General features: G+C 39.3%; 1 protein-coding gene across 1 annotated transcript; it reads right to left on the reverse strand.

The window, feature by feature from the left end:
* Positions 1–792: 792 nt before the first annotated feature.
* On the reverse strand, positions 793–26694 carry GARNL3 (GTPase activating Rap/RanGAP domain like 3; the record flags this gene model as incomplete). The annotated part of the gene is made up of 23 exons (XM_080356121.1): positions 26631–26694; positions 26341–26367; positions 25862–25937; positions 25201–25299; positions 24552–24655; positions 24180–24288; positions 22400–22445; positions 19348–19454; positions 18501–18616; positions 17651–17755; positions 13570–13644; positions 12551–12662; positions 11725–11823; positions 9717–9833; positions 8848–9020; positions 7982–8140; positions 6501–6567; positions 4497–4604; positions 3944–4062; positions 3405–3540; positions 2095–2304; positions 1679–1790; positions 793–949 (listed from the first exon to the last, which is right to left on the reverse strand). The coding sequence occupies exons 1-23, from the start codon at positions 26688–26690 to the stop codon at positions 793–795; spliced, it is 2493 nt and encodes an 830-aa protein (XP_080212247.1). The 5' UTR covers positions 26691–26694.
* Positions 26695–26895: the final 201 nt, after the last annotated feature.

Here is a 26895-nt window from a genome sequence, read left to right on the forward strand (position 1 = left end):
AATGGGAAAATCCATAGGTGCACTACAATAAACAGTTTTCCAGCTGATAGAGAAATACAGTAGTTTGCTTTTTTTTTTGCCTTTTCACTTCTCATCCTTAAGGAATACTTTTAAAGTTTGTGTTTTCTATAAGAAGTCTCTCTGCTCAAGCATTCTTAATGCCAAAGCAGTTTTCAAGCTTCTCTAGAAAATGTGCATAGACAGACCAAAGCAAAGAAAGCAGCATCTTCATCTCTTACATGTTCTTTATAGAACCTTCTTGATTTTGCAGTAAACGTACCATAGCTGCATCATTTTAAGAACAGACTGCACTGTTTGGAAAGACCTTGCCCACAAGCCTTTTGTTTCGTTTAGTTTTTAAAACAAAAAGGAAAGATTTATGTTATAAAATTCCTCTTCCCACATGACATACACTGTTGTAACACAACTCATGACAGTAGTAACAACGATTAACTTAGCTGAATGTCATTCAGGTACTTCAAATGATAAGAAACTCAGAACAAGTAATACTTTTTATTTACTTCAGCTGCAGCCTAAATCTCTCATTAATTACCTACTATTAGAATGCCACAAAAAGTAATGGTTCCTTAACTGAGAAAACATACTTATGTCAAAGATATAAGCATCACCAAATCAGGCTGAGCTAGCCAGAACAACAAGGGTTCTATGAAGATTAATCACCAATACTTCCAGCCACATTTTACCACTAGAAGCAGTGTTTGTGACATTCCCATAGAGCTCACAGAGTTGTAAGAAAATGTGAAGTAAGGAAGAAAGGTTTTAAGACTGTCTTCACTTCAAGTCAATGGTGTCTTCATCATATAAGGAAATCAGCTGCAAGGGATAGCTAGATGGTGAGCTTTCCTCCCTGTTTGCTAAAGTATCAGGGTCTGAACTAGCAGAAAGATGACATCCTTCAGAATAGCTTTCAAAAGAGCTCGAGATTATCCTGCAAAGAGGAAGACAAAAGTTGCTAAAAAAATACACAGATTAGGGCAAGCAGGATCAATAGCTATTTCTAGATTCAATCAAGTTATCCTAAAGACAGACCATTAAAACTTCCTCTCCGATTTACTCTGCTGAAAATCATTAAAAGGCAAATGTTCACGAAGCTCCACATCCAAATGATTTCCAAATAGTGAAATAAATCAAATAGAGGTTTACATTGCAGCAGATCTTTTTATTTGTTTCGTTAATCTCAGTCTATTGTGTGTTGGCTGAATTCTGCCACTACTCTATACAAACACAGGCTGTGAAAACAAAAGAATGGCAGCGGGGTCAGGTACGCAGAGCCAAACAGAAAAATGCTATGGTGTTTCTTAGAAAAATTTATTCTGGAAATAGCAAAACAAGAGAAGAAAACAAGTGAGCCTGCACAGTGCAGATCTAGTAGTGCAAACCCTAATGACAGGCTCAACTGCAGCATGTCCTCACAAAAACCCCTCCCATTTAGTCTTGTTTTGCTCATTAACATACCTTTAGCAAAAAGCATAATTGTTTTGGTATTTGTAGTATTCAGATACTCTAACAAGCACGTTAGCATGAAATTCACACTGGTATACAAAGCTCTCAGTCAGGCCCATGCCAAGTGAGATAAGCATGAATAGGGTGCCAAATCGTCAATTCTAAAAACATTTACAGTCTAACTTAGATGACTTTCTAAGGCCAGTATATTTACCTGTCACTACTAGTTGATCTTACTGCTCCCTGCTTGGGGTCTGACTGTCTTCGAGGAACCTTTTTTGGCTTCTGTGCAGTTTCTGTCTTGGTCATAGGCTCATCCAAGAGGCCTCAATAAAGGAATAAAAGACTTAATACTCTTAACAGAAAATAAAGCGTTCATGAAAACTTTAAAGCATATGTTGCTGGTTTCCACTATTAACTAGTTCCTACTTGGCTTAGAATATAGTCATATGTGATCAGATGCTGGCTAGACTTTGCAAATAAGGTTTCCTGACAGTTTCATTTGTTTGTTCATACTACTTATTTATCAACACTGGTTGCATGTTACAAATATGACTGTGATGGTCCAAAGATTAGAAATTAAATATACTTGGCCATTAATATGTACATTGAAGAGTGAGGAGAGTTTACCCAGCAATTCTTTACGTGTTCTGCTTGCAATTTCTTTGATTTCCATACGAGATAAGGATAGTGAGTGAGTAACTGGAAGAGACGCAATGCCACTGGATGTTGTAGTAGTGATGACCTTGGGAGTCAAAGGTGACTTCAGAGGTCGTTCAATGCTTCGCCCAACCAGATTACTGAGAGGAATTTTGTATAGGTTTTTGCATGGAACATCACCTGAAACACAGGAGGAGAAAAGAATGTCACACTTTCACAATAGAGTAAGTTCTTAATACTTCCAAATGAAAAGTTATACAGAAAAGTTATACTCATTGTGCCGGGTGCTTTTAAACCCAAACAACAAAGACCTTCCTAGCCCCAGAGAACTTTCAATATAAATAGGCTAGGAGGATGAAATACAACCATATTGTGCAGAGTTGCAAATTGACTTAGAGGGAAAAAGAAGACCGACTTTGGGCAATGTGATGGATCAGTAGTGGAGCCAAGAAGTAAATTTACATGTCCTGAGGTTGGTATTCGACTATTACACCATGACTCTGAACTCTGTGCAATATTTTAATATGCTGCAAGTATATTTGAGCCTGGATCTCAAGTGGTTTAAATTATGGCTCCTCTTCTTAGGTGACACGAAATACCATGTGTTTTCCTAATTCTTAGGAAAAAGCCCAACAACAACTTACCATCAGATAGCACTGCCTTTTAAAAACCGAAACTGTGATTCCCCTTCCCCTTCTGCCAACAGTGCAGCAGCAGATTTAAGTGAGGAAGATATATATACACACACTGCATTATCCTGTGTTTCTCCATTATTGTTCCCCTATAGAGTGATTGTTTGCAAATCATGTTACACTAAATTGACAGTGCAAACTCTTTCGAGAGTATAACTTCTTACTTTTGGTTCACAAAAGAGCTTTAACCCTCAGTGGTAGTTTAGCTTTTCTTAAGTGAAAGGACTGGTGTATGTGAAATCTCAAGTCTTCCCACAATTTTCTACCTCTTTTTGCGTTATTAGTCTTGGCCATATTGCCAAAGATTCATCCATCTACTGAAGCTTAGTTGCTCCCCTCCTACAGAAACAGCTTCCTCAAAACAGCACTACTATGCATTCAGAAAAGATCCTATGGGGCAAATGCTCAAGAACCAGGTGCTTCATATCTGTGGATAAACAGAAAATCTCTGTTTTTCAGACTTTCAGGTAGGAACTCAAAGTTTTTTATCCGATCAATTTAATCTTACTAATGATCCGCTGCACTGACATGTGAGAGCTGTTGGAATGATCAGAAATTGTTATTCAAGCTGCCTGGAAACCACGTTACCTTCTAGAGATGAAAGAGGACATTCTGGCATTTCGTAAGCTGTTGGTGTCTGAGGAGAACTCCGTGAACTCAGTTCCTTAGAGCTGCTGTCAGATGATGTATTTACTGCAGCAGTAGCTTTAAAATAAATATCTGACTGAAATGACAAATAAGTTATCATTAGTACTGCAATACTTTCTTAACTGTCTTCTGAATACAAGCTCAAATGTATTGGTGCTAAGTCACCTAGGTTTGTTCATAGAAAGGTTATCCCACTGTCAAGTGGAGGGAACATCTGTGAGGTTGAGGATAGTATGTGCCCCATAAGCAGTCAGATATCTCAGATCTGCATTACTGTGAGCAATAAAGGACAGTGAGATAAATTCTGATTTTCTTTGCACTTGATATCAATTCAAAGCACACAGACAAACAGTTACGAGAGATCAAATAGCACATGTTTCAGTTTTGGTTTGTTTGGTTTTTGGCTGCAGCAACTTTTAATGTGCATTAGATCCCAGCATATCACAAAAATAGCCAAGCATAATTTTCCTATGTCTTACCCTCGATGCTAAAAGTTGAAGCTCAGGCACAACTGCTGTGTGGACTAAGTTCCCATTCACCACTAATCGGATCTCAATGGAATCGGTAGTGAAAGCAAGGATGTAAGGGAAAGCACAGACTGCAACGAAACAAAAATTATTTGGCAAGGAAGAACGGTTAATATAAATGTTTCTTGGATGCTCCATGAAAACTATTCTTGAGTATCTGACCTCCTGTGGCATCTCCCCTTTCCTATGAAAAGGGTTGTCTAACATACTGATGGACATTGAGCTACATCAAGCCTGAAGAAAACTTCACTCTCCATGCCTGGTAGAACACAGACTGAATGGAATAGGAAAAAGAGAAAGGAAAAGAAATTCAGCAAACAAAGAACCTGGCACCAAGGCTCCACTTTTTAAAATTATCATATGCAGAAACTTTAGCTAAAGTGGCATCATGAATATCACATTTATTCCTAGTACACATACTGTAATTCCACTAACAGCCAAGAGCAAGCCTAAATGGTGAAAGAAAAAGAAACGGACGTCTAGTTAAAAAGAGATATTTTCTTACCAACAGCATAAGGAACTTGATTCCAGCTGAAGTGGAAGTCATAAGCTGATGGCTGGATCAGTGGGGAACCTCCATTGAAAGGATATACCTTTCTGTACTGGCAAACATCTGTAACAAAAAAAGCAGCACCCATAACCTTACACTGCAAGTGACAAACACCAGTTTCACAGGCAGATGTTGCAGAAGTGTGGACATTATATGCATAATCAAACATTTATGTAGAAGTCCCTCTATCTGAACAGATAAGGGAAGTGTGCTTCCTCTGTGTACATGGCATTTGAAAGAACAAAACAGATGATCTATATTTGAATAAGTTGTCATATTTGACAAAGTCATTCTTACTCTCTTCCAACCATTATCAGTTCCTTACCTTGTCTATGGATAGAGGAATAGGCAAGAAAATTTCAGAAAGCAGCGTTAACAGAACTGTCCCTCCCTGCCAGTAAGAACTGCCCTTGAAGCGGCCATGAGCTAGCACAGTTTACATTTGAAGACTGTTATACATGCAGGACATTACAGTCATTAGTCACTACATTAGTCATATAACTTGTGAACCTACTACATAGCTGCTGTAAGTCCACTTGCTCTGAAATTAACATTCTACGAGTCAGATATGAAATGCTGGCTTATAGAGCTTCTTACGGGCAATGCAATTCAGAATTTTTAATGTGATAGGTCTAGGTAATGGGGAACTTAACCTTCTACTATCAACAGATTTTTCTTTACATACATGCACTAGTGGTGATCAAACATCTATTAAAGTTCAGAACTTAAGCAGTCATATTAGCAAACAATAAGAAAGCTTCAAGATGAGATGCAATTGCAATAGCCTTTTTTCTTGATGAGCTGGGGGCTCCAGGTAGACATCTATGACCCTTTCAAATGTGCGCTACTTCTGGCTCCTTTCTATTTTTAGGCAAAATTATATTTTTTTCCCTGTAATTGATGTCCTTAGACTGAATCAAAGTTTATATCCAGAAATGTATTACAGATCATTTTTTAAATACAATCTTCGGACACTGCCATATCCTTTGTTTTCGTATTTGTTCTATGATTATACTTTCAGAATTATAATACTCTCTAAAGAACAAGCGTAAGTTTCCCTGTGACGCTGTCCCAGAAACAGGAATTCAAGCTGCTGCAAGCCCATGCAGCACCTTTATTGTAACTTCAAGATTAGCTCAGTTTGTTAGCTCTGGCTCAGCAATGGGTCTATTAGAGGGGAACTAATTCCACAGAGAAATATAGATGAGGATTCACTATCCTCTGTCAGATGGTTTTTTAGTTCTGAAGCAGTGCTAAGGGAACCAGAATCATGTAGGATCTGGCAAGCTATCAGAACCAAAAGGGCCTCACAGAGCATAGAAAGATACAGTTTAGAGCCACTTAAAACTTGCTCTGTGGCACCAATCTGATAGCCAGTGCTGGACCACAGGTGTATTTATCTTGTCTCCATCGATGTTCACTTCTGGAGAGGCAAATAGGACATGTTATCTGCAACAGAGAAAGCCGTGCCTTTCAGCACTGCCTCATAAAGGCTGCTTTTCTTTTCATGAGGACTGGAAGTAAAAGCACCTGTGCACTGCAGAGAAGAGCATGTGCGTGTTCTATCTGAGGCTGTTCTGTAAAAGGAGATTTAGAGAATGACAATGGAATAATGCAACTGCCAAGAAGTAGGCAGTAAAAAAGCACAGACAGAATGGGACGGCATGGGATTTTTTTTTTTACTAAGGTAGCAACATATATCAACATAGATGTACTCCTACATACCTGAAAGTAAAACCTAACAAGCTTGCATGTCTAAATTCGACATACTGTGCAATAAAATCATTCTTCAATTTCTAGTCTCTCTAATATGCATTTAAACTAAAAAGAATGTATATTGAGAAAATTTCCATAAACCACTGATATTTATTTTAAGATACAGATCTAGACTCCAATGAAAAAAAATGCACATGCAGACTGAGGTATTACTACCATTTTCCATCTCCCCTAAATACTTACAGTTATAACACAACAATAGACCAGCTTCACCATCTTCATATACATCAATAGCTGCAACAAAATTAACCTGCAATGGTAATGGGAAAGGGTAATGAACAGGCAGCGGGTACTGAGGTTATTACAACCAGGTTTTGACTAACAAGCAATACAATCAGTTGGGGGAGTGCACAACTACAGAAAAAAGAAGGGGAAAAAATAAATAAGTAATTTTTCAAGTGCAGCCTCTTTTGTGATTAATTTTCAGGATAGTCTCAGGATGGAAATCAATTACTTTTGTCTTCAGTTCTGTATAGTACTCAATATTCAATACCATGCCCACAGTATAAAGCAATAAAAACTTACATAACTTATTTGGCCATATGAGTTTTGGGAAATGGGGTGATTTCAGGACAGCCATGAATCAACATGATATGCTAACAATAACAATTCTTTTCAAAAAGGGAAATCCAAAAAAGCTCAGTTGCATGTCATGATTAGCAGAAAGATCAGATGCACCAATTACTGGTTCAAAACCACTAACGCTTACAGAGGTCAATAGGGATGTACTTAAGAATTACTGAATAGGCTGAATTTAGAAACTGAGAATCAATGCTGGATGAAACACATTTTTTACATGGCATAGGCCACATAAATTCTCATATTTTAACTCTGTATTTGTCTTTTACAGTTGGATTAAAAAAAAAAAAAAAAAAACCAGCCATAAAAATGTAGGGTATCTGTTCAGGAAATGAGACTTTATTAGGGAAGTACGTAAGATTACAATAGACAAATGCTTCCCAGACCACATTTACTACTTAGGAAAGGAGAGGGACTGGACATCAATTAGATGAACAGCTCTTTGACTTTCCTTTGTACAATAACCTAGATGTTCACCTCTTGACTTCAGATTACTGTATGTATCAAGAACTGTTAAACAGACCTGGAAGTTTATATATCTGCACCAAACCTATTCTGACCCATCCTTTGTAGTGACTGAAAGACATTTCTGCTCTGTTACCTGTGGAAATAATTTTGTGTCCCATTTCAATATCACAAAAATCAGCGGCTCAGCTCATATTAATTGTCTGCTTTGTTTGTGTTCTTAAAGGAAATAAGGATTCCTAGGGAGAAGAGGAACAGGGGGTTGGGATGGTGGTGCTACTGTATTTCTCCATCCCCATTCGTTACTTGTAGCACCTCCTCATCCAGATAAAGACAGATTTTCAGTGCTCTGGAGAAGTTTACACTGTATCACCCATGCTAGGAGTGCCAAACCTCTTCATCATCAGATCTGAATAAAAATACAGATGATTTGAAAAGAAAATAACCTACCAATGAGAACCATCAAATAAAAAGAGTAGTCCTGTATGTTATTATGAGGAAAACAGTCAGTTTAAAACAATGACAGAAAAATATTAACTGTGCACAGGATGCACTGAGTGTGCAGGAAATTATGTTCAGTGCAGTTCTGTAAGAAAATAGTTTCAATGATGAAAACTCACCTTGTTCGTTTCAACATGATGCAATCTATAGGACTCCCCAGTACTCTCATTAACTAAATCAAACTGATGCCGATATGCTACACAGATCATATTGTCACTTTCTCCAGTAGGGCCATCCACCAGCGTCATAACTACTGGAGGGTCAGAAAGGCATATTTCCTATAATGTAAATAATAGAATTATTCTCTTTTTCAAGCTCCTACTGTGGGTGCTGCAGGTACTTCATGAATTTAAAGGGATGTGCTCTAAGCACAGACACACGATAAAGTCTGATGAGGAGCGGCTGAGGGAACTGGGTCTGTTCATCCCGGAGAACAGGAGCTGAGGGGGGACCTTCTCGCTCTCTGCAACCGCCTGACAGGAGGTTGTAGCTTGGAGGGCGTTGGTCTCTTCTCCCAAGTGGCAAGTGACAGGACAAGAGGAAATGGCCCCAGGTTGTGCCAGGGGAGGTTTAGACTGGATATGAGGAACAAGTCCTTCACGGAACGGGTTGTCGGGCACTGGAACAGGCTGCCCAGGGCAGTGGTGGACTCACCATCCCTGGAGGGGTTTAAAAGGCATTTAGACGAGGTCCTCAGGGACATGGTTCAGTGCTAGAGTTAGGTTATGGTTGGACTTGATCATCCGGAGGGTCTCTTCCAACCAAAATGATTCTATGATTATATTTTAAGAACAAGCAGAAACTTAATTAAAAAAAATCTGACAGGTTTCTTTGGCATATATATGATGGAACTGTCATACAGCTCCTCATTTTTGTTTGTCTAGTGGTTCAGGGAGATAAAAACGCATGCTCTTTGTCTTCCCCTCCATCGCTATCTGAGTGCTGCCCAGTCTGTTAAGGTAATTAGTTATTAGATTACACATACCCGGATGTACTGGAACTCCTCTACTGGAGATTCAGATGACGATAGCAGAGAGCTGCTGGTTAAACTGTTGCATGAATTATACTTCTTTGTGACGAGAAGTAGTTTGTTCCGAATAGCCACAACGATCCTCAGTTCACTGCCATGGTGAGTATTAATGGCATACAAATGGCAGCCTGCGGAAATAATGCTCTGGATTTTAAGGATTTGGGTTAGGGTCTGCTTTTTTTGTTCTGTATTTGTACGATGATCAGTACAATGGGGCTCTGACGCATGACTTAGCAATGCAGAATTACAAACCTCCCAGTAGGACAACATTAAATTGTAGAAAAAAGACAAAAGGTTATGACTCTTGAAATCTGTTTTTCCCCTTACTCCTTTTGCAAGTAAAGGCTAAATACATGGATTTTCACTATTCTGCAGCTTGCAGCTTTCCAAAGCAGCTTGCTTCTTAAGATCAGAAAATATTTATATTTACTGAAATAATCATCAACACCTGATCTAAACAGTATTATTTAATGGAGATTTGCCAGTCTTCCTCCACCTTAAAATGCCCTTTATTTCAGTCTCACATCCTTGCATAATTCTTCTCATACTCTTCAATCCTGAAAGCAACATATCTATTTTTCTCTAGAGCTTTTAATCAGCAGTGATTGCCAAGTAACATGGTATTTTTACAAAGTTCTACAGTGCCCTGCTGGACTATAACAGACTTATTTTCACGTATCAGATAAACAAAGTTTGAGAATTGACTGTCCAGAGAAAAAACTAAAGTTGATCACCTACCATTGCCTCAAGGCAGCTAATAAGCCCCTGGAAACCACAGACATCATACCACAGTGGATGTTTTTAACACAGGATAATAACATCACCTTTTGTTCTCTCCAGTTTGTTTTCTCTGCAGTCGTGCTTGCTCCTTATCATTTGCTTTGTTTCTATATATTTTTTGACAGCACTGAGTCTGAAGACAAGGAGACGAGAGTCTTTCCCTGAAGGATGAAGAGACCAGGAAACAAGTTAAACAAAAGATGTAGTAGTTTGAATTAATACTTCCAAAGAGAAGCAGGATCTAACAAACAGAGCAAAGCCGCAACATGATAAAAGATTGCTTATGAACTCTCTACATTTTCCAATTCCAGTAACCTATGCCTTCAGTTCAGCAGCTGAGCTTCCTATCAGGTAGTGCTGCAGCAAAAAATTATGTTGGAGCTTCAAAACAATTAAACGTATGCTATTTCACAAATACACAAAATTTTGCAAGATAGTGAAAATATAATAAACTACACAGCAAGAGTATTAGATATAAAGATCCTGCCCCTTCTGTGAGCATGTTCACTTTGTGAAATTCCATCACAGTCTGTTGTGTTAGAAAGTGCATTGAAAAAGTGCACATTTTATGCACATCTAGTACTTCCAAATGAGGTTAATAAAAGACACATGGTCAGTCCAAACAACATTTAAGTTCTTTTATATCAGAATCTTCAAGAAAATGCACTCTATAGCACTAGGATGTGGGGACAGTTAACACAATAAATACCAATAAAACACATTTGCTAAAACAGTGACAGCATAAGTAATTTCCCCTCATGTTTGTCCAGCTGAGTAAACATATAATTCAGTCAATCAAAGCTGTGAATGGAGTCAAATCCAGTTGGCAGGTGGTCACAAGTTTTGTTCCCCAGGGCTCAGTACTGGGGCCAGTTCTGTTTAATCTCTTTATCAATGATCTGGATGAGAGGATCGAGTGCACCCTCAGTAAGTTTGTAGACAACACCAAGTTGGGTGGGAGTGTTGATCTGCTGAAGGGTGGGAAGGCTCTTCAGAGGCATCCGGACCAGCTGGATCAATGGGCTGAGGCCAACTGTCTGAGGAGCAACAAGGCCAAGTGCCAGGTCCTGCACTTGGGTCACAATGACTGCAGGAGCGCTACAGGCTTCGGGAGGAGCGGCTGTAAAGCTGCCTGGCAGAAAAGGACCTGGGCATGTTGATCGACAGCAGCTGAATATGAGCCAACAGTGTGCCCATGTGGCCAAAAAGGCCAACAGCTTCTTGGCTTGTATCAGGAATAGTGTGGCCAGTAGGACTAGGGAAGTGATCATCCCCTTGTACTCAGCGCTGGTGAGGCCCCACCTTGAACACTGTGTTCAGTTTTGGGCCCCTCACTACAAGAGAGACCTTGAGGTGCTGGAGAGAGTGCAGAGGAGGCGACGAGGCTGCTGAGGGGCTGGAGTACAGCTGAGGGAGCTGGGGCTGTTCAACCTGGAGAACAGGAGGCTGAGGGGAGACCTTCTCGCTCTCTGCAACTGCCTGAAAGGAGGTTGCAGCATGTAGGGTGTTGGCAGCTTTTCCTGAGTAGCAAGTGACAGGACAAGAGGAAATGGCCTCAAGTTGCACCAGGGAAGGTTCAGATGGGATATAAGGAAACATTTCTTCATGGAGATGGTTGTGAAGCACTGGAACAGGTTGCCCAGGGCAGTGGTGGAGTCACCATCCCTGGAGGTGTTTAAAAGGCATATAGATGAGGTTCTTAGGGACACAGTATAGTGCTAGATTTAGGTTATGGTTGGACTTGATGATCTTCAGGGTGTGTTCCAATCAAAATGATTCTATGATTTCCAAAGAGTGTTGACTTCCAACAATGGCTGAAGAAAGACCATATGACCAATTTCAGGCTTGCCTTGAAGGAAGCACCAATGAGCATTTAGGGATTTCACCATCCCCCAGCCTTTAGAAAATAAAGGCAGTTGATGTATACACTCCCCTATTCTATATGAGGCATCTAATACACCTGCCACTGACAGACACAATCACCTCATGAGATATCCATACCCAGCACCAGCCACAATCATATGAGAGTCGAAGAACAGTGACCTCTCCTACCTTTGTCTGTTCGAGCAATCAAAAGATCCAGAGCTTCCAACACATGCATCTGTTTTACTTGGAGTGTTTTATCAAACACTTGCACTGATGGTTGACCATCTAAAAAAGAAACACACATATGTATTCAAATTCCTGCCAAAATCTGCTAGTCATTGGTTTTGACCTATTTCTTTCTTGTAATAAAGGCCTTGTTTTTTTCTTACAAAAATGAAAGAAACCTGCACAAAGCTGCAACATATACCACAGCATCATAGCCAATGCTTCCTCATGGGAGAGCTTTATCATTGTCATGGATCAGATTATGCAACTGAAGCCTAAAAAGGACCTTCCTTTGGAAAGTTTGAGAACTATCACCAAGAACTAACTTCACTCCCTCAGACCCACTGGCCTTAAGCAGCACAGAGAAGATAAGGGATCAAACTAGCAATATCATTGCTATGAAAGAAGCAGGGTCTCATTGTCTTGTAAGCCTCGGGCTTCAGGCTCCCTATCATCAAGGGCTAAGCAATTCAGACAAGCCATTTAAACATTCCTTGAGCTTGGATGTGACTTCTTAAGTCTTTTCAGATGGCCAAGAAAATAACATCTGAAATAAGAAAAACATTCCAAAATCTGCATTAACATTGGCTCCCCGACATGGCTTGACTCTGGTGCAGAGAGAATGTTCGCAACTAGGTTACATAAATGTAATAAATTTACTTAGACTGGTAATTATCCCTGTATGTGAAGACCTGCTAACACCTGAACAGAACTTATGAACATACATTTTCAAGAAAATGGTCAGATACATAAAAATGGACACAAAAACACTGGATCATTTACTAACCATCTATTAATAAGATGCCAGCATCTGTAGAAACCAGCAAGGACTGGCCCCAAGAATCTGCACAGACAACCTCATGAGGAAAATTACTGCAGAAAGACTGAGATTCCCAAGGCTATGAAGTAACATAAGGGATACATATTAAGTACACTAAGAAATACAGATCACACAGACACAGAATGTGATGGATAATGGCAAGTAATAACACATAAATACTTTTGGCAGGATACATTTCCAAACAGTATATTTTCTGAATCTGCAATATCTAAATTCAGTTAATTTTCTTGCAGAGGAAAAGCTCTCAGTATTTATTTGGTTTGGAGACTAATAAGTATAAGATGCATTCCTAAAGCACTGGAATTAAAACACATGCAGCTGATAGTCAGTGCAAATCTAGAAGTACTTAAAACATGTGTACCGCCATGCATATTCAATTTGCTTATATTTTATGGCTCGGTTTGTGATGTTTAGTCACTAGCACACTGTACAGTTAAAACTGCCTTTCTGCCAAATTGTTCTTTGATCAAGCGTTCTCCGTACTTACCTCCCAGCGTCCGCCCCTCCTCCCCAAATTAAATATTAGCTGAAGTCTCTGAAATTCCAGAAGCGTTTCTGAAGCTTCTGTATATAAGATGCATGCAGAAGAGTGCAGTTTGCATCTTTCACTCCCTAATGCCCTTGAACAAAATCTGGTACTACAGGAAAGAAAAACATAACTGAACTTTGTTTTAAACTTGATGCAGAAGTTAAAATAAAATATGACTGCATATGGAAAATGTAATTCTCGTCAAATGATATTAAAATATCTACTCTTGCTTTAACTTAAGAAGTGCTTCTGCCTCCAGGTTCATCCTTTATTAATTCGATATTGGATGCAGAGTCACTTTGACACTATAGATTTCATCCTTGCTGCTAGAGCATCTAATTAAAAAATAAATAAATTAACAGTATGCAGAACTGATATGCAATGCCATACTTCATACCATTAATTTTTTTCATAACTCTTAGGCGGGTTCACTCACCTCCTTTTTACAAAAGCTTGTGGTTGCCAAGGTAGCAGTGGCATCGCCTTTCATAGTGGTTTTCAATTTCAATGCCTAATACAAACAGATGTTTTATTTAAATTGAGTTTTTGTTGCCAGTACCCAAGCTAAAGACTATAAAGAAAGGACAACTGAGGACTGCAAAGTAACTCCAGTTTTGAATTCCTGTAATATTTTAAGTAATTAGGAAAGAAGTGAAATTCTGTATATCCTAAACAAATCAGGATATACAGGAATGAATCAGTAAAGGACTGCTAGGTATCTTACCAGCCAAAACATATGTTGGTTGGGTTTCTTTGTTCTTTTAAATGGAAACCCCAAATCAGAAAAGAAGTGTCAAGAATAATAACAGAGAAAAGCCTCCACCTCAAATCATACTAGCTAGTCAACTACACAAATCATTCTATAAGCTAACTGGATAGAGAATCCTTTTACTAATTATACAATCCTGCCTTTCATTTGCAAAACTTCAATAACAAACCACTAAGTCGGGGTGCCAAGGACACACAGTCACGGTATGACAAATTCTTCAACTAGAAGTAACTAGAAGCAAGCTGATTCTGAAAGGGCTAAGAACTCCATAGAAATATTGTTTAAACATAGTTTCAGTGAGATACACAGTAAGTCTGATTAAGGTATCCTATCCACCTTCATTGCTAACCTTTACAGCAGCATTCCTATAAAATGATGACACATGGAATTGTCACAGCATTCCTTAATGTAAACTTTAGAAATTACCTAAACCAATTAAACTGCCCTAAAGTTTGCCTACCGTCATGCACGGTCTCTGTGAAATGGCAGTAATCACCTGCAGGCACCATTTACACACTTGCATTAAGCATAGCTGTCCGCTTACAGAGACACACAAAATACTTCATTGCATTAACATTTTGATTTCATTCTGCCAGTCAGTAGAGATCACCTTAACAATAAATAAATGAGTTAAACATACTGCTGAGCCAGTCATCAGTGAGTTTTGTTTACCATCTAAAAACTCAACTGACTCTAACTAAGGGACAGACACATTCACAGAATTTGGCAAGAATGATTAAGGGCTACTTGGAAGTCATGTTGAAATGTGTTCAAGCCTACACTTTGTAACCTAAGAAGAAATTTCTTTTAGGGAAGAGAAAGATTTAAATGTGAAAAGAAGCCCCAAGAAAAACACAAACAGTTATGTCTGAATTTTTAACCCACATATTAGGTTTCCCTTCGATGAAGACCATGCCAGGGATGGAAGTCTTGTTTAAGAAATGGGTCCCAACTAGATTTGGTACGTTTAACTTGGGTGCAAGAAGGGAGGGAAATCAAGCTTACAGGTTTCCATACTTTCAATAACCATGTTTTTCTCCAACTTCCGTACGGTAATTAGTAAAGCTGAGAAATAAATAATTGGTTACTTCTGTCTGAATATTCCAAACACATTCACTTTTTTTCCTCCCCCTAACACCTGCCTGGAGTGACTAGCTCTTTCAGGGTGGCTGGGGAAAGGGTGGGCAAAGCATAGAGGAGTAGATGTTGCAGCCCCGCCAATGCAAGTTTCAGCAGCCCTGAGACTCTTCTGTACCAGCTCTCAAACATCTGTCTCCACTCTATACTTTTAATCAGATCTAGAACTACTCAAGACTCTGCACTCTTTAGCTTACTGACTCAGATTAAAAAATGGGAGTGAAGGGAGGAGGCTTGGGTTGTGGTGGGGGTGGGTTTTTTTTCATTTACATTGTCTAATTTTTTCCTGTTTTGGTTTTCTGCTCTGTTAACTCCTGCTGAGTTAAATCAGCTCAGAAAAGAAGTATTCTTAAGTAGTAGAACCATGCCACCAGTCCAGGATCAAGAAGAGACAAGTGGGAAGGGACAAGGGAACTGATGAGCACAGCCACTGTCTTTTTTCCTGCTGCAATGAACTGTCAGATCAAACCAGACTATCTAAATTATCAGAAAGTTTTAGTTGTCATGGAATCAAAAAGTCAATAAGCCCACAGAAGACGGGAGTCAGCATCTGATATGTTCAACGACATGGGGCAACCTCTGATTTATCAGAAACACTGCTGAAACTTCTTCCTGGCCAAAACGGGAGTAAATAATTTCTAAGAAATTCGACCTTGATAGAGGAAATCCATGAAAGATTATGTTTCTCCAAGGCACAGAAAAAGATAGAGCACTCTTCTGCTTGAAGACAGAAAGCACCTGCTGCACGAAGCAGGGAAAGAACTTTAAGATTTGATCCTAAGGTGTGATTTGTCCAGCCTTCCTTTAGCATACATATTTTATAAATATTTGTAATTATTTTGTGTACCTCAGATGTTACAAATACTTGTATTCAACTGGCCTCTGGAGGTGGTTGACAGAGATAGGAAGCCAAACAGTCCCCTTGTATTCCAGAAGGAAATAGCTGGTGACTTCCTGAGCCATCTGGATCCTCACAAGTCATTGGGACCAGCCGGGATCCATCCTGGGGTGATGAGGGAGCTGGCAGAAGAGCTCGCCAGGCCGCTCTCCATCATCTTCCAACAGTCCTGGCTCACCGGGGAGGTCCCATACGATTGGAAATTGGCGAATGTTACCCCAATCCACAAAAAGGGCTGCAAAGCTGACCCTGGCAGCTCCAGGCCTGTCAGCCTGACCTCGGTGCCTGGCAGGGTTGTGGAGCAGATCATCCTGAATGCAATCACACAGCACCTTCAGGACGGACAAGGGACCAGACCCAGCCAGCATGGACTTAGGAGGGGCAGGTCCTGTCTGGCCAACCTGATCTCCTTTTATGATCAGGTGACTCAGCTGGTGGAGGAGGGGAAAGCTGTAAATGTGGCCTATCTGGACTTCAGAAAAGCCTTTGACACTGTCTCCCATAATATACTCCTGCAAAAGCTGGTAGCCCATGGCTGGGTTAAGAACTGGCTGGAGGGCCGGGCCCAGAGAGTGCTGGTGAATGGGGCCGCATCCAGCTGGCGGCCGGTCACTAGTGGTGTCCCCAGGGGTCAGTGTTGGGTCAAGTCCTGTTTAACATCTTGATTGATGATTTAGATGAGGGGATTGAGACCATCATCAGCAAATTTGCTGATGACACCAAGTTGGGAGGGAGTGTGGACCTGCTGGAAGGCAGGAGGCTCTGCAGAGGGATCTGGGGAGACTGGAAAAATGGGCTGATTCCAACGGGATGAAGTTCAACAAGGCCAAGTGCCAGGTCCTGCCCTTTGGTCACAACAGCCCCCTGCAGCGCTCCAGGCTGGGCACAGAGTGGCTGGAGAGCAGCCAGGCAGAAAGGGAGCTGGGGGGACTAATGCACAGGAAGCTCAACATGAGCCACCAGTGTGCCCAGGTGGCCCAGAAGGCCAATGGTGTCCTGTCCTGTATCCAAACCAGCGTGGTCAGCAGGACAAGGGCAGTGACCCTTCCCCTGTGCTCTGCATTGGGGAGGCCACACCTGGAGTGTTGTGTTCAGTTCTGGGCCCTCAGCTCAGGAAAGAGATTGAAGTGCTGGAGGGTCCAGAGAAGAGCAACAAGACTGGGGAAGGGACTTGAACACAAACCTATGGGGAGAGGCTGAGGGAGCTGGGCTTGTTCAGTCTGGAGAAGAGGAGGCTCAGAGCTGAGCTCAGCACTCTCTGGAACTACCTGAAGGGCAGCTCTAGCCAGGTGGGGATTGGGCTCTTCTCCCAGGCATCAGCAATAGGACAAGGGGCCATGGGCTTCAACCCTGCCAGGGGAATTTAGGCTGGAGATTAGAAAGCAATTCTGTGCAGAGAGTGGTCAGGCATGGGAATGGCTGCCCAGGGAGGTGCTGGACTCGCCGGCCCTGGAGGTTTTGAAACTGAGATTGGATCTAGTCAATGGACTGGAGTTGGACCAAGGGCTGGACTTGATGATCTCTGAGGGCTTTTCCAACCCAGTCAATTCTGTGATTCTGTGATTTTTACCTTAATGCAGCTTAAACTAATGCAACACTACAAGACTGTTTTTGAGCACAGAGAACTGCAGTAAGTCCTGACATAACTCTGCAAGCTAATAAAATTCCAACCAAAGGGGCGACATAGGTGCATACCTCCTAAAGTGATCCTACCTGACCAAGTCGGACAAACTCTGCTTGCCGAGCTTCCTCTTTTTTCCGTGTTGATTTTGGGGACTCTGGTAACACATCACTGAAGGACCTTCTATTGAGCATGTTCTAAACCAGAAAACATTTATTTTTTAAAAAGAACCAAAGTTTTCATAATATTTTAATCTGAGTTAACTTACTGTGATATCATTTAAATTTTCTGTCTTTTTTAAAAAATATTTTCCTGTAGTGATGAATCTAACTGCATAGCTTCTCAGAGAACATTTTACTTTCCCGTTTGTCATAGTTTATCACTGTCATGTTCTATACAATCGTAACAAAGACTGCAGATAGGAATAAAAAGATAAAAAGTAGATGTATTTAGCTAAAAGAAATAAAGAGTGGAAAAATAGCACCTCAACAATTTTAGAAGTATTGAACGTCTTTTTAGCTAATTAAGAATCACCTGAAGAATGTGTTCATCACCTAAAATGAAGTTATCTCACTGTTACCCTAGGCTAACAATGATCCACATTCACACACGATGGAATGAGTAAGTGTAGTTTTTATGGTGATGAGGCTAATACCTGTATTTGCAGAACCTAAATTTCCTAATCCCTTGCTCCACGTAAACTCATACAAAGCATGATATCGTTCTGCTTCTCTCGTTTAAAAAAAAAAACATGAGGAGTCCTACCCTGAAACGACTTTGTCAACTTTCATATGACTGCAAAACAAGTTACATGACAATTGGTATTTAGCCTAGTGCATGCAATTCAGTGCTCATTAGTATTACAGTCTTTTAAAGTGACAGAACATTCAATCTCCTAGTGAGAACATGTGTGGGATACACAGACTTCTGACTTACATTTACCTTGTGTAGATCAGGCATCAGGTCTTGGTATAAAGAGCGGATCAGCATGTCCAGAGTGCGCTGACGTTTCTGAGAAAATGTTGGCGTTTCCAATGTGGCTTTTTCCCCATTTATTACTAAAATATTATGGAAAAGAAGATACATTACCTAAATGAACTTCGACAACTTCCACTGACTCTAAATTGCCTCTGTACAAAAATACCTGTTCTCCTCTTAGTAATTTAGAGTTGCGTCCTTTCTGCATGTTTTTTGGTGAATAACAATCCCTTAAGCTCAACAGAGAAAATTAGTCACAGGAGAATTCTACAAGGCGCCCCAATAACCTCCTAACAAAAAAATTAAGTACTAAACCAATTTAAATGTGCAAAATGAGTTATTAGTCAAGTTCCTGTCAGGTAAGCATCTAACTGTAATCCGTCCCTGGAGGTTTTTAAACCGAGATTGGACATGGCACTTAGTGCCATGGTCTAGTCCATGGACTGGAGTTGGACCATGGGTTGGACTGGATGATCTCTGAGGGCTTTTCCAACCCAGTCGATTCTGTGATTCTGTGAACTCCTTTAAGAAAATGCAAAGCTAAATATGGCTGCACGTTCTCTATATGTAAATGTCAGTTTGTATCTAATAGTCTGAGGAGCATAACTGCATAGAAATCCAGTTTTTTGTTAATCTGACTGGAAGAGTTTGATGGAACTGACATCCTACTTGTGCTACAGATTTAGAAAAGAAATCTATACAGAGCAGCAGCATACACAAGAAAATGTGTTTACATTTTAAGCATTGTGAATTTCAGTTTATTAAATCACTTACTAAAAAAGTGTTTCTAGCAAAAGAAAAACTGACTTACATTTCACTAGCACAAAATTCCTGAATTCCTGGTGATTTGTAAACACAGGTGGGGACGGAAGGGGAGGCCCAAAGAGAGGAACACTTTCTTCTGAAAACATTTTCAGCCTATTGAAAGAACAAATATTTATATTGAAAGTCACATTCAAAATCACTATTTTTATAGACATTATTCAAAACAGAAGAAAGAATTGGAAACTGTTGTCTGTGTATGTCTTAGGTAAGAACTCCCATGGGTCTAACAAAAAACATTCACTTCGAATTACTCACTTGAGCAAAATTCTGGTTCCTTTGCAGAAACTAACACTGGGACACTAACGGTTACAACAGAACTTTGCAGTTCTACTTATTGAGCAATGCTTTTAGTGACACCTGATTCTTTCTGAATAATAATGGTTTACTACAGCTGAATCTATATCTTGGGAAAAGCAAACTCATTTTCACTCAGGAAGAGTCAGCATGACTTCCATGACAGCTGGATCTGCTGCCTTCTTTTGAACCATTACAAATATTGCATAGCAAGAATGAATGGCAGGCACAAAACCCATGCATATAACATGCTCAGCAAGCCATAGCTTCTTTAAGGTAAGTAACCATTCCTTAGTATTTCAAGCGACAGTCTGCACAATTTTCATCACTGTAGGATAGCAGTTGAAGATTTTCCAAGCAGCATGCACAGCTGACACAGGTTGCAGCAAGTTAGGTGGTAAAATTATAGATTCAGCCCATCTCTACTGTTATACCAACCAGTCAGAATTTGCTTGCCCAAAGACCCAGCAGTGATTTACTGGTGCTGAGTCAAATGGATCCTGATTGATTCATCCAGTCTTTTTTCATTAAAAATGAGAAATTGTGCATACAATCTGAAATGTAGTATTACATTTGTATGAATATTGATCATTCTAATATCATTTTCACAGATTCAAGACACAACTTCGAAGATGCCCGATGTCTATTCTTATTCCATTCAGGTAAAAATAATCATTTCTGACTACACAGAATGTGAAGTGTTCCTTGGCTAGAGCAGAATGAATTAAGATGGGGAAAAGCACAACAAAACTGATCACTGCAGATGATTTCAAGCAGCATTCATAAATGGAGTAGGTGGAGCTGCAGTTACACACAAAAAGCACCAAATTCTTACTGCTAATGATCAAATTTTGGAGCTAGGCAAGAAGGTTTAGTCAGTCCTGTTTCTCTGATATAAAGAGTTCCAGTAACCTATTTTGCAGCAAGAAGAACAGATCCTTAGATGACCATGAAGATTGCTCTGCTATGAAGTATAAAAAAAACTTCCAAAGCAAGACAGAACTTATATATGTTGGAATGGTTTGAACCATGTGATTAGATCTGAGCAGCAGCTTCTGAAACCATGGACCACAGCTGGTACCAGTGGTCTCTACTGTGCATTGAGGGGAAGGCTAAAAGAATGCCTTCTGTACTTGCACTGCATTTCTTAGCTGTCAAAGTGGTATGGGTTGTTCAAAAAAAGCACTGGTGCCAGGTGATCAGCTGCAGGGATATTGCTGGTTTCTTCCACAGTCTGCCTGCATCTTCAGACTTCTGGAACTATCAATGAAGGAAGAAGCAAAACTAATCTATCGAAGGACCCTGTATTCCTGGAAGCCATTTCCAAGTTCGGTTTCTTTCTTTCTACTACAAGCTAACTGGCGGTTCACCTCAAAGGAGCAGACCCAATGACGCCAGCCTTCCGCTCCATCCTACAAATGTGGGGTAGAGTGATTTGCAGTCAGTTTTAAAATTTTGCTAAATAATAACTAATGCCATGCAGGCTCACACAGCCCTTAGAAATTCACATTGACTTCTCTCTTCCATCTTGCAAGTTTTTAACTTTGAGTGTTACAGACATACACACATTCCAGTCAAAGGCAGATTTTAAGTTTCATACCCTGAAATTTTCTTCCCAGTGCTGAATAAACCAAACATTTTAGTTTGCCAATATAAATTCTTTAGCCATGAGAGACTTCTGCATCTAAGCTGGCAGTTGACTTCAAACCTAACCAATCTTCTCCTCAGGCACATATCCAAAAGAGAACACAATTCTCCCATTTCTTTTTGACCTAGTCTAAATAGCAAATGACTTTTAGCGTACTTTAAATAGAAGAGGGATCACTACAGACATTGCTAGTACTTTGTAAAGGAGAAAAAATAATGCTATATCTACATCCTATACCAAGAGCTGCAGCACATACTTTTAGCTAAAGGGTGACTCTTTTATTTCTCTTTATTGCTTATTTGGTTCAAGCCCAAGATGAATCCCTCCAATGGACTCTGAAAAAAGACATCCCACTGTCACTCTGCTTTTTCGAGACCGCAAGATATCTCTGGAATCTCCCCATTAATCTCAATACAATAGTTGGGATTAATTATTTGGTTAGAGCCACTTTGTTCATTAAAGCCAAGGCACGAGGCTGCAAAAATCCTTGCTTTTCAGATTTTGGTGAGACCGAACAGACTTAGACTTGTACAGCATATGCCTCCAAGTGTGAGGGTTCCAAGGCTACTAACTGAAAAACAGATGAAGAACACATTATTTACCAGCAAAATTCCACTAGGTTTTAAGTATGTGATGTCAAACTGTACAAGTACTCTATCAAGACCCCTAAAAATGAACTGGTTTGCTCAGCTACAACTGAACCCAGACCTGCAAGGATCTGCAGTCCATGGCTATCGCAACGCCACATGAAATAACTTTCATCATACAGGTAGTTCACTATGTCATTCATCTCACCAGGTCAGAATGTCCCAGGCATATTTTCCACCCTTTTGTCACATTTCATTTAAAAAGTAGTTTTGTTTTGCCCCCTTAGCTCATGCCTGTTCCAGAATTTCATTTTTCTGATGGTTAGAAACATGCAACTTATTCATAGCCAGTTTACAGCCATCTGCATCCAGGTCCATATTGCTCTTCAGTTTCCTAAATTCATTTGGCTTCCTGGCATACAGACAGGTAGCCAATAGAGAATGTTTTCTCATTATCTCTAAGCCGTCAGAAATACAGTGTGAAGTTATTTGTTACAATCAGCACCTACCTGTAACTATCACTCTGCTTATTATATCTCACTAAGGCAAAAATATCTGTCATGCAGTTAAGGAAGTTAATCCAGTACTAATGAAGCTTGCACGTATTTTAATACATTTTTTTTTCCGCAGCAGGTTGCAGATTTAATAAAACTAAAATATAATAATCAATGAAATATGTAAAACATTCTAGACTGCACACATATTACTGTTCACAAAGAAGGTCTCATAGAAAATTTTATTGTTTGATCAACAATTAAAAAAAAAAATGAGCTAGTACCACAAATACAGATTTCTTGCCATTATATGAAGCATAAAATGTGCTATTTACTTTAATGGGTATGTTTGATAGACTTGTGATTAAAAATGGTTCTAGTTGATAAAAAAACCCTACTGATCCTGAACATCACTTATACCAAAACTTCAGCTGAAGAAAAGATTCCAATGAAATAATTTAGCTAACAGAATTATATGAGAATAGAGAGGATGATTCAAAGTGTAAGTACACAAAAATGTATTACCAGTCTTGATTCATAACTTTGGGCAAATCTGGAGGATTAAAAAAAAACACCCACAAAAAAACCCCAAACCAAACTGATAAATCCTTATGGTTGCCTTGCAAGCTATTTTTATTGAAAGAAGCAGAGGCTTCTTGCTTTGATAGATTTCCTTAACAACACCTCTAAGATTTCAGTCCTTACAAACGGTGCTAAAGAAAACATAAATATGAATAGCTTCACTGGCTGTATGGGTTTGTTCCAGATTGAATGAAGAGACCTTTGCCAAGAGCTGTGATCAGCAGTATTGGAGACTGCACGGTAAAACAGGCTTACGATGGGATTTCACAGTAATCATCCAGTGCTATTTAAAATGCTTGGAAGTATATTGCCTTGTCTCCTGCTGCTATTCCCAAAGAGGCACAGATCTCCTGTAGGCCCAGAGTCACATCTGCCAGACATGTACCGACATTTCAGACATGGTGGGACATCTACAAGGGGTGCTATAGTATATAAGGGGTGCTAAAAGGGGTGCTATAGTATATAAGACAGTAAGCACAAAGCGCAAGTACAAATCAAGTGAGCTTTGAGATTTACCACATCTGACACGGGTCAGCGTTAACACCCAGTTTTCTTGCAGACACCGTTATCCCTGGCTACTGTCAACTGGAAATATCAGGAAGGTGATACAACTCCATCAACCAGCTGAGGATCACTTAAAATTACTTAAATGATAACACGCTGTTATGCATTTAGGGCACACCTAACCCTACAGTTCATTACGACAGCAAGGAGAGATGAACCTCAAAAAGTCTGTCAAAAATTGAAGAGGTGTACCAATTACACCATAACAAGTCCTCGTAACAGCAATAAAGAAAGAATTATTCCTTTTTTATTAACATTGACACTCTGATGAGGTGGCACGCTGACCTGGTAAACATTTCTTATTAACATATTCAGGTTCCTCTAATATCTTAAGATTTTTTTTTTTTAATTGTGGAATTCTTTTTGTTCTAGTCACTTCCTTTTACATTCTTGTTTTGACCTTATCTTCTAAGTGGTTCAACATAAAAAGTGGTTTATGAGGCAGACTTAGAGACTCCTAGTCAAGAAGCTGAAGGTAAAAAATGCAAGAATGCAATTGTCTTTCTAAAATAATTTTCAGTTCCATAAACAGCATGCAGGAAGGACTTAGGGTGGAATTAAAAGTAATATTGACCTTAAAAAAACCCAAACAAACAAATGCACAAATAAAAAAATCCCAAAACCTAGAAAAATGTAAGGAAAAAGATACGTGTAAAATGAGAGCGAATCATGGATGGCTTGAATGCTGGAGAAGGCTCTTCACCTTCCTGAAATACGATAGTGACAATGTCATTTCCAATATGTCGCTTCCTTTCTACCTGGAAAAAAAAAATAAAATAAAATAAAAAGAGAGAGACGTATACAACGACTTCAATGACTTGAAAGACATACATAAATACCTTAACAATTCTGTGAGAGAATGGTAGAACAATATTCCTAAACTGCAAACAGAAAAATTACAGTCATGATCATGATATTTTCAGCACTAGGTATAATATTGAGGAAAAAAATACAGCAAAAGTCTGAAGAGTTACTTCTCTAAAATATTCACCAAAAAAACCAAAAAAAGAGAACTATGTACCTGCTGCTTGTTCTCTCTAGAATATGGTAGCATGGTTGAAACATGGAACATAATTTCATGCCCTTGAAAAACTGTATAGATGGAACAGGTTCCTGTTGTATCATCTGCAAGGGAAGACAACATTCTCAGTAGCAATGTCCTTTCAGTTTTCTAAAGATCAAAAGATATTTCAGGTCCTTCTACCAAATCTTCTTTAGTCATCCTTTTTTCTGACCCATTTCAGAAAATGTCCAAGCTGCATGTTTTATGTGGGTTCAGACCTGAGTTTGGAACCTAATCTGCCTGTTCCCACACTGACAACTATGAATCCTGCACCTAGCCTCCTGAAATCACACATGGTTCTTCAAGCCACGATGCCCCACTATCATGAAGCAAGTAACATGCCAGGTTATTCTTCACCCCATTCCAATACAAAATTAAACTGTTCACCTTGAAAATACAGGTCATATAAATACTTTTCTTCAACTGCATTTGTACCAGTGGTTTCAGCTAACCTGACTTTTCCTGGTGGAGCAGAGCACTTAGCATCCACATGAGGAAGTCTGTTTTAGGATTGTATTATTTCTACAGTACACACAATATGCACATGCAATAAGCACAAACATTTATATTGCGGACTCCCACTTTTTTGCTTCAAAAGAGTTCTTACTTTTAGTGTCCAGTCCTCCTCTGTAGCCTGTCCAGCCTTTCAGAGTAATTGTGTCACCCAAGAGATGCAAAAATCTTTGAAAGCTTTCACTTCCGGTTTCTACATGTGGGAGAGAGAAGAGTTACAACAGAAAAGCACATGTAGTAACGGAAGAACTATAAAAAATAACCACAATACGGGAGCAGGTCTTGCTCCCAGGACACAAGGACCAAAGTTTCATCTGAAGTAGTTTCTCCTCATGTTGTTCAAGGCTTTACAAAAACAGCATCCCAGCCTTGCAGAACAGGCTGTGACAGCCAACAGTGACCTCTTTTGCTCACTCCAAGACACTGTTCAAATGCATAGAAGAACAAGAACGTACTGCAAAAACGTAAAAGAACTAGAAACAACAGTGACTTTTTGCAGGTATCATGAGTCGCCTCCTTCAGCTGCTTCCTTTCTCTAAATCTTACATTGTACAGTCTGCTGCTAGAAAAGAAATTTCAGTATCTTCCCAGTTGTAATACTAGGTTTCCTACAGCAACCTTTTATAGAAATAGAAGATGCTATGCTACAATTTTTCATCCAACATGAACATGAAAATGTAACAAAACTACTGTTCACTGTCCTACTTTTTTAATTTGAATGAATGAAACAATTAAGAAAAAGGTGAAACACTCACCATTGCTGAACATTTCGTCATCTGTAAGCTGCCCATCCTTAGCATAAAGGATTCCAAATTTAAAATTCACAGACCCCTGAGACATAAAACCAAATACTATATGATAAAGCAAAAGACCTAAAATAATACTTTCTCTAAGAACTTTTATATACGTACCTTTGTATACAGCCTACACATTAAAATATACATTTCATATCAACTCCGGTACATGCTCAAGTAGCAGATATCTAATAATTTACCTTTGATCACAGATTATGAATTTTATGATACAGTAAACTGGTGATCTATTAATATTATATTTAAGTTGGTGCTTAAAATTATTTTTCATCTCATATTTTGCAAAGAAATACTACATTTTTTTTAGTGCCATAAGTAATTGATTTCTAAGTTGTCACAAGCATGTCAGTGCAAATATTTCAAATACAAAGCTGTATTCGTTGAACAGGTCTGGGAGCTAGGAGTGGTAAGTTTACATTTACCTCTTGCTCTTCAAGAACCAATAAATCCTGTAAACAAAACAATATCTTTAGCACACTGGTATTAAAAAAACACAAATAAAATTGTAACATCCTTGTATATTTAAGTTTTGGTTTGAAGTGGCCAGCTCAACTGATAAAGACAGTCTACTTTGTAGTATAACGTAACCCTACTCATCACCATTACCCTGCTACTGAAAGAAACAAACTCATAGTATTTCTATTTAGTGACTTGTTTTTTCCATAAAATAATAAAGAAAAATAAGCCAAGAAAAAAAGAAGTCACCTCCTACCTTTTGTATCTCAGGATGAAAAATTTCCCTTGGGCTCTTCTCAAATTTGTCAAGACTCATAGCACTGAAATGTAAATGAAATACTGCTTTATAGAACAGCAAGTACAGCTTTCAACATTAAACCACTAACTGGTTGCAGTCAGAACTGGTTAAAAAAGTTCAAAGAGCCTCTCTTACATGGAATGTTTTGTGGCATTGCCATTTCTAACCCACAATACTAACCTCCAAGAATTCCTAAACTTCTTTTGGATTTTAAACCCAGAAA

The sequence above is a fragment of the Nesoenas mayeri genome (genome assembly GCF_963082525.1).
Source record: "Nesoenas mayeri genome assembly, chromosome: 18".
Classification (NCBI taxonomy): Eukaryota; Metazoa; Chordata; class Aves; order Columbiformes; family Columbidae; genus Nesoenas; species Nesoenas mayeri.